Source organism: Lolium rigidum, chromosome 4, assembly GCF_022539505.1.
Source record: "Lolium rigidum isolate FL_2022 chromosome 4, APGP_CSIRO_Lrig_0.1, whole genome shotgun sequence".
In the NCBI taxonomy this organism is placed as follows: Eukaryota; Viridiplantae; Streptophyta; class Magnoliopsida; order Poales; family Poaceae; genus Lolium; species Lolium rigidum.
The window spans coordinates 253341205-253349861 of record NC_061511.1 but is presented as its reverse complement, the minus strand read 5'-3'; the positions used below and the strand labels follow the sequence as shown (position 1 = coordinate 253349861).

Here is an 8657-nt window from a genome sequence, read left to right as displayed (position 1 = left end):
ACCGTGCATAGATTTTTCTTAAAAGAGATTTGGATGGGTTGTAAAGTTATTTTTTCTTTCTTTCAAGCACATCTTAAGGGAAGTTTCCTACATTCTTCCATTACTTCTAAACTACGGGGTTAGCAAAATACATGATTCATTGACATGCCCATTGGGACCCTGCAAGCATTAATTTGCCTAATTGAAAGAAAAACAAAAAGTTTTATGTGAATGAAAGAAAATCTCTTGAATGTACTGCAAAGTAATTGCTAGGAAAAATAATCTTACATAAGTCCTACAAAAATAAAAATAAACTTATATTCTCCAATGGATTTTAGTTCTCCAAAGTTCCTTACGAAATTCTTTGAATCAAAGAGAACCTTGGAGAGCATACCTCCTCAATACCTACAATTAAGAAAGGTTGAATATGCATGGTCTTCAAACCATAATTCTCGTCACTAGTTTCTATCCTTATATAGTCCAACAATGTTGTTTCCTATGAAAGTAATTAATTTCTTAAACAAATCAAAAATACTTAGAAGGATAAAATAGTTCAAAATGTATGTATTTTTTTTATTGCTCAAAACTGATGATTGTTTTTGTTGCTAATTTTCAAATAATGAGACCATATGATGCGTTTTTTTCTGAAGCTTAGCCACGAAACCCTCGTAAATTAAGCTGCATCAGGAAGAGGAATTAATGCATGTTCATGCCAACATAAGCAAAGAAACTAGCGCCGACACCTAATCAATCATCAATGGTCACACATTAACATCTGATTGTGTAGTCCATGCCTTTTAATCCTATAAATCTAAACTCATGCGTGCATGATACAGTACATTGATACATATCGATCTGCCAGAATATTGGCCTGTGAAGGAGACAAATTTTCTCCCTTGCAAACTACGAGCAAGGCTACAGACACGACGTATGCTAACCTTATTATACCTACCAGCCTCTTGCTCTCTGCAGCTCCTCTCAAGAAGAAAATTAGTCTACTTCACAGCCTATCTTCTACACGGCAAACGGCAACCTAGACGATCTTATTGTGTCGTATAATTTCCTGCTCCCACGTTCTATTCGTGTGTATATAGTTATATACCAACAACCGCAAGTATGCGGACTAGCTAACGATCAAGAATTTACCAACCGAGTCAACTAATGTGTCATGCTCACGCACGGGCGGCGGCGCCATGGCACTGATCGAACCGTATGATGCGCTCCCTGCGCTGCGTATGAGGCGCCGGGGCAGCGGACGCGGCGGCCGCCGCCTCGTCGGGGTCGACTGGGAAGTGCCCGCCGCCGAAGGAGCGGGCGTGGTCGTTGAGCGACCGCTTGTGCTTGAAGTCGGAGCCGCAGGCGCAGAACCACCGTTTGCCGCAGTTCTTTTCGTGCGTGCGCCAGTCGCCCTTGACGGCGAAGGGCTTGGCGCAGCGGCGGCAGCCGAAGGGTTTGGCACCGTGCTTGCGCCGGTAGTGCGTCTGCAGCGTGCGGAAGTCCTTGAGCGGCCGGGCCCGCGGGTGGGCGACGTTGTTCCGGCAGCCCGGCGCGCAGCAGTAGCACGGCAGCCGCAGCAGCGACAGCGCCGCCGCGTGGGACGACTGGCCCGCCGTGCCCTTGAGCGACTCCGGGCCCTTCCGGTACTCCCTGCCGTGGCCCCACATGTGCATCTGCATGTACACATACATGGTTAGTCTATGCTTCTCTACGTACGTAGATATGCTACAGTACATGGATATGATGCAAAAGCTCAATTAGCTAGTGGGATGTGGAGTAAACAAAAGGAATATGTTCTTGGCCTTGTCACCGTGTTGGGGAGGAAATATGCATGAACTGAAATAGCCTGATATACTACGTGGACATTTGATTCCTTGCGGTTGCACATGGAATTTTTTCTAGGCTATTCGGAAGAATGAACATGCATGCATGAGAATCATGTGGGTCAATTTAACTTCAAAATCATGCGCCGCCTCCCCCAAGAAATGGACCGGAAGAAGCTAGCTAGGTTTTGTTAGTCAAAGACGCGTCCAAATTAAACATGGCGAACACGCACCTGCATGTTGTTGTATCTATTGAAGGTCTTGCTGCAGACTTGGCAGACGAACTGCACCGCGCCGATGAGTATCTGCGCGGGCGTCGGGATCCAGAACCGCCGGTCACGACAGGCGGCGGTGGCGCCATGGCTGCTCTCCTCCACTGACTCCACCAGTATCTCACTGTGCTCTACTTGGACGCCTGCTTCCGGCCCCCAGCTCTCACGCCTAGGCTTCTCCTCCTCTTCCTCCTCCGTCTCCTCCTCATCCTCGTCCATTTCCATGGGCGGCGCCTCTTCTTCGGAACTATAAGTTCCACTCGCCGGCAAGCCGATGTTCAGATCAACGCCGGCATCTTCCGTAATACTGCTCGCCTCTTCTTTGACAGGGTTTCGCTGCTTACCAGCATCAGGGCTACTCGTCTTCTCCCCGAGCCTACCAAGGAGTGGCAAACACAGCATGGTACCTCGATCTTCACCGTCACGGCCGAGTTCTTGGTGGTGATCCCTCCATGGCGTGGAGAGTGACGACGACGACATCCAGGACTCCGGTGTCGGGGAAGGCGGCGACCGCGGCTTGAGCCACTCGAAGTAGCGCACGCCGAGACCCGCACCCTCCATGGCCCAAGCACTCAGCACCATAGATCAAGTTTGGACCCCGTTCGGGCCTCTGGATCTCTATGCAATCGGATCCGCGTGTCTCACTTGCAGCTAGCGCAGGCTGATTTATATCTGGGGCTTTCGGGTGAGGGGTCGTCTATGTCAAGCCATGCATGTCACGGCCAGGAAGAAACGGGGAAAGGTAGCAAGCTAGCTTGATAGCTTGGGGAGTAGGGAGGCAGCTGGTGAGCCGTTGATGTTGCTCTCCCCCAAGCTTTATATGCGCGGCGTGGCTCTTTGGAGCTTGGAAGGCTAGCCATGGCAGTTTGTGTGAGGATGTCAGCAGATTAAGCTGCGTGGGGGCTGCATCTGCAGGCGGGTGTGAAAAGGTCGCGCAGTATAGTCGGGGCATCTATACATATGTGACTGATGCCTAGAGGATGACAACGAGAGGTTTTTGTGGAATGTGGTTCGTCCGTGTGGGGCAAATTGGTCTGTAATGCCAACGTAGCTAGTTACATAGCCGCCGTCTCTGGGACGGCGGTACATACAGATTGCCGCAAAGGAGGGTGGTACTAGGTTCTCGCAATCTCCGCGAATATATCGATCAACAATGGGGGTCAATTCGGATGATGTAAAAACGCGTAGCAAACTGCACGTACCACTTGAGCATATTTTCAGTCACTTTTGATATTTCAGGCTGGAAAATAATTTTAGGTCCCATAAAGTTATTTTCCCTTGGCCTCGTGTTCGTCTCATAGAGGTTTCTGAGGGGATTTGAGGGTATTTTCCAGTGCCATCCCGAGATCCCAGCAAATCCCTGTTCAGTTTGGCAGGCCGGTTTTGGAAGGGGTTTAGCCTCAAATATTCCTGTGAAACACTCAAAAATGCGTGCAAATCGAAACGCTAGGCACCTCTCGTGTTTTGGTCGATCGCTCAATCTCACCTCTCCATGGCCCAGTCGTCTAACAGAGGGTTTGTAGGAAAAATAAAATCAAAGAGGGTTTGAAGGGATTGGGTGAAGGAACTGTTTTCACCGAAAACGCTAGGGATAATACTCTGAAATACGCCCTAATCCCTTCACTGACAAACGAGTCCTCAAAAATCTTTCAACCACTTATGGTCCTTTGGGAGTCCCATCGGTTGGGCTGGCTTATTTGGGTCACTAGACACGTTTGTTATCACTATACACACTTATTTGGCTTATTTTCGTCATGATGCAGAAGCTGGGGTATACCCCCATTTCGAAAAGAACACACTTGTTGAATTGGCTGGACCTAAATAACTAAGCCGTTTCCAAAATAAAATAAAACAAGATATGTCAGTTGCGTTGGCTAGTATCCAAACATGATTAAATCCTATGAAAATTATCTCGGACCGTCCGGGTAAAGACAGCTAAGGCACTCTAGTTACAGTGGCTCAACTCAAATAACTTGGTCCTTTTCAGCAAAGATCTTGAAAGACATTACCCAAGTACATTTCCGTCAAAAAAAATTACCCAAGTACATTGGCGTGTCCGATCGAAAGTTTTGAAAAGGGCGAAAAGTGGCTAAAAATTTGCTGAAGGCCATTTAAGCCAAAGAGCTCCAGTCGCTTCCTGAGTGGTGTGGATGATACTGATTGTGGTACTTAATTAATAGTAGTACGGAGTACTCAATACAACGAATGATTGCTACAGAACGTATCTATCTATATACAAGAGCTGCGTCCCTTTCTAGCGAGGTGCGTAGGCAGATTGTTGGATACACGCCTCTAGCTCTACGCATGCTTAATATGATTATGCACTAATTAATTTATATGCAGTCTTATGACACAGAGATGCATGAGGATACGGCATCACATATATATCTTCTTTTCTAAATGGTGCTTTCCGTTTTCAACATACTATTAGTGTTATATTGTTTGGCTTGAGAGCACATGCTAATTGCGGACCTCGAACCCTTGATTGTACTTATCCCCTGCAGCGTGTGAAAATGCTTATCGAGCAGGGTTAGGTGTTGAACATATTGGCCACAAGAATTCATGGACTGCTTGCTAGGACTTGGATTCCTACTTCCATGTGAAGTAAGCCAGATTGTTATGTAGGAAGTCTATTTTCAAAAGAAAGGAAATCTCTTCCATAATGGAACTCTCCCGGTGTTTACACCTGAGGGTGCACACAACCAGCTACTTGTCCGGTTCAAAATAATTTTCCCAAAATAGATGTATCTCAATCCGGAAGGAGTGTCACAAAGTATTGATTCAACCAAGATGTAATAATAAAGAAAATAGCGAAACATCATCAACACGCTAAAAACTCTTTAAGCTATATAGCAAATTGTCATCCATGTAGGGGCATGCTGAGATGGAGAAAGTCGGATGAGTGTCCAACCTTGCCAATATACTCCCTGCAAATCGCACAAAGGAAAAATACAAGCATAGAAAAGGTCAAAAAATAAATCAAAAGGAGATAATATATGCCCCAAAGAAGATGTATCTCTCATGGAAGCCCATTAAGTGCGCCTCTAAAATGCAGGAACAAAAAAAACTACAGGAATGGAGTGGCGTGTCCTCTTGAATCCTAGTGGATTACGAAACTACATGAATATGGATGATGTATGTGTTTGAATTATAGGAAAAACAAATGAACTCTAACATGAGGTTGGAGTGTATGATTTTGTTTCTAAAAAATAGAGTGCGGGTGAATCCTTACAAAAATTCCTAAAAATTCTAATCATGTGAATCAAACAACCAACATAGAAATATTTTCTAGGGGCCAACCCCTTCACAAATCCTTTGAAAATCCTTTCAATCAATGGAGGCCTAAACCCATTAGTGCTCATCTCTCATGGACCAATGTGTCCCTCCTCCATTGACCACGTGCGTGGACCAACAAAGACTAGATAGAGTGCCCTTAGTTTTTCTCTCCCCATAGGGTATTTTGGGATTTTTTTTTTTGAAATACTCCATATATTAAGCATGCAAGCCCGCCTCATTAAAAACCTTCCAGTCCCCTTCGGTACCCTGGAAGGAAAAGAGTGCGTCTGGTAACTTGCAGCTAAAAAAAGATAGGTCAAGTTACATCGAGGGTGAGCAGCTCCTCCACGCAGGGAGGCCCAGCATCACGGAGAACACCATTGAAACCAGACTTGCCTAACTGAGCTAATACATGAGCTACACCATTACAGACTCGATCTATCTTAATAATAGAGATATTATTGAAAACACGAAGAAGATCACGAGCTTCCTGAAAGAGCGCCCAACCTCCCGAAGATTCTCGCCCAGTGCCCAGAATTGTTTGCACCGCTATGAGGCAATCCGACTCAACAATACCCGGACCACCGCCAAAGGCCAACAAATGCTTGATCCCTGATAAAATAGCCAACACCTCAGCTTCCTCCGCACTTGCACAGGATGAGACAGATTTCCATTCAGTAAGGAGCACGCCACCACTATGATCGCGAATAACAATACCAAGCCCAGCCTTCTTAGACAGTTCATCCCATCCCGCATCGACATTAGCCTTGAGAGATCCCTCCATAGGAGCTGTCCACGAGGGGAAAACAAGTGAACCCGCAGAACCATTTGGAATAGAAGAGTTTGGGTGTCTAGTAGCCATGTAGGAATTATGATAGCTGTTGATAAAGGTCGCCGATGCCACTATGGAGGCTTTCCCATCACCAAACACCACATTATTACGATGGTGCCAGACACGCCAGAGGAGGAATAGAAGTTTAGGTCTGTCCTCCCTCATCGTGTTGGACAGTAAGTAGAGAAGCCATTCCTTACCACTAACTTGGAAAACCTCCTCCGGGGGTAGCCGCCATAATTTTCTTGCTTCTTCACGTAGAGCTCGGGCCAGGGTGCATCTCACAAGTGCATGGTGGTCATCCTCTCTTTCCCGCCCACAGATAGTGCAAATAGGATCCGTCGAGGGTATGCGACGATGCAAACCGATGCGCACCGCCAAGGTTGACGTAGCAGCTTTCCAAGCGAAAACCCGAATTTTTTGGGGGACTTCCGCCTTCCAAACCAAGTCCCAGATACTACGATCTCCACTAGCTTCGGAGCTCGACTGACCTTGTGCCAGAGCATCGATGGTTGGCTGCAGCCCAAGTCGGTAAGCAGACCTAACGCTGAAAATACCATTGCTCTCTGCGCTCCAAGCAACAAAATCCTCGCTTGCTCTAACCGGGAGTTTTATCGATAAGATAGCCTCAGCATCCCTTGCAGCACAGCAGCCTCGGACTTCGTTAACATCCCAAGTATTTGTATTTGCATCAATAAGTTCGAGAGACCCATTTTTTCCTAGAATTGTTCCGTCTACCCTCCACCTTCATCGCGCCAGCCCTAGGTAACCAATTATCACGGAATATTTTAACTTTCGATCCCGAGCCAATTCTCCAGATGACGCCTCGTTTCAGAAGCTCAAGGCCATGGACGACCCACTGCCAAGAGCTGCGGCTGATTTTGAATGAAAGATGTGTCCGGGAGATCGCCCGAGGAAAATAACGTGCTTTCAATAATCGAGCACATAAACTATCTGGGTGCTGGATAATGCGCCACGCTTGCCTAGCCAGTAGTGCTTGGTTAAAGACACGGAGGTCCCTAAACCCTGCACCGCCTTGAGCTTTGGGTCTGGCCATACGCTCCCATGACATCCAATGCATTCTTCTTCTGTTCTCCTCATCACCCCACCAGAAATTCCGGATAATATGCGATAACTCATCAATCAGACCCGAAGGGAATTTAAAAACTCCCATAGCATATGTTGAAATAGATTGAAGGACAGACTTTATGAGAATCTCTTTTGCACCCGAGGACATATACTTCTCTGACCAATCACTAGCATGTTTCTGGAACTTCTCTTTAGTTGGCTTGAATTTGCCTTTCTTCATTCTTCCCTCAGGAACCGGGAGACCCAGGTATTTTTCCTCAAAACAACTAGTCTCGTATTTAAGAATTCTTTTCAATTCCTCCTGAACCTCATCAGAGCATTGGTCACCATACATTATAGAGCATTTACCAAGGCTAACCAGCTGTCCTGTACTCTGCTCATACTTGTCCAAAATAGATTTAACCACCAAACCTTGCTCAATCGAGCCTTCAAAAAGAGGAGGCTGTCGTCCGCAAAAGAAGGTGAGATATGCCTGGTGCTCGACGGCATATGTGGAACTCATGTAGCGAATTGTTCTCAATTTCTTTCCTTATCAGACAGGACAAACCGTCAGCAACAAAAAGGAAGAGATATGGAGAAAGGGGATCACCTTGGCGAATACCGCGAGAAGGAGTAAAGGGGTCCAACATATGACCGTTAAAGCGAATCGAGTATCGAACAGTGGTAACACACGCCATCACCCACTGTATCCATTGTCTATGAAAGCCCAACTTCGCTAAAACCCCTTCAAGAAATCTCCAATCCACGCGATCGTACGCTTTGGCCATATCCAATTTATACGCACAAAACTTCCTTCTGGAAACCGAGCCGGTCTGAATAGTATGAATACACTCAAAAGCCATCAGAGCATTATCTGTTATCAGACGCCCAGGGATAAACGCACTCTGTGTTGGTGATATAATATCATGTAGGGTAGGACGGAGCCGATTTACCAGACATTTAGAGACAACCTTAAAAATAACATTGCAAAGACTTATAGGTCTGAAATCTTTGAGTTCCTCTGGGTCGTTTTTCTTTGGGATAAGGACGATTGCCGTGTCATTGACTCCTCTCGGCATCACGCCATCTGTGAAGAAGCGCTGAACAGCCTTGATCACTTCATCACGCAGAAGAGCCCAATTCCGCTGCAAAACCGAGCCGGGAAGCCATCCGGGCCAGGTGCCTTGAGTGGACCAATTTGGAAAAGGGCATCGCTGATTTCTTTCTCGGTGAAGGGGGCGCACAGCCTAGTATTTGTCTCATCATCAATACGTTGGTCCAGAAGATCGATGATGATTTCGGGATTAATGTTTTCATCCCTAGTATAGAGATTCTGGAAAAAATCCATAGCCAAGTCCTCCATTTCAGCTGTATCTCGAAGTCCATGTCCCGTCCAGCCTCTTAAGTTTA

At 46.4% G+C, this 8657-nt stretch overlaps 1 protein-coding gene across 1 annotated transcript; it reads right to left on the bottom strand.

Moving 5' to 3' along the window:
* Window positions 1-1080: 1080 nt before the first annotated feature.
* On the bottom strand, window positions 1081-2925 carry LOC124650269 (zinc finger protein WIP3-like). Its single transcript, XM_047189813.1, has 2 exons — window positions 2033-2925; window positions 1081-1649 (listed from the first exon to the last, which is right to left on the bottom strand). The coding sequence occupies exons 1-2, from the start codon at window positions 2651-2653 to the stop codon at window positions 1152-1154; spliced, it is 1119 nt and encodes a 372-aa protein (XP_047045769.1). The 5' UTR covers window positions 2654-2925; the 3' UTR covers window positions 1081-1151.
* Window positions 2926-8657: the final 5732 nt, after the last annotated feature.

Excerpts from the sequence above, each read along its gene's own strand:
- LOC124650269 (XM_047189813.1), bottom strand. The coding sequence starts at position 2,653 with ATGGTGCTGAGTGCTTGGGCCATGGAGGGTGCGGGTCTCGGCGTGCGC. Across the intron at positions 1,650-2,032 it reads ATAGATACAACAACATGCAG|ATGCACATGTGGGGCCACGG; the intron begins GTGCGTGTTCGC and ends GTGTACATGCAG.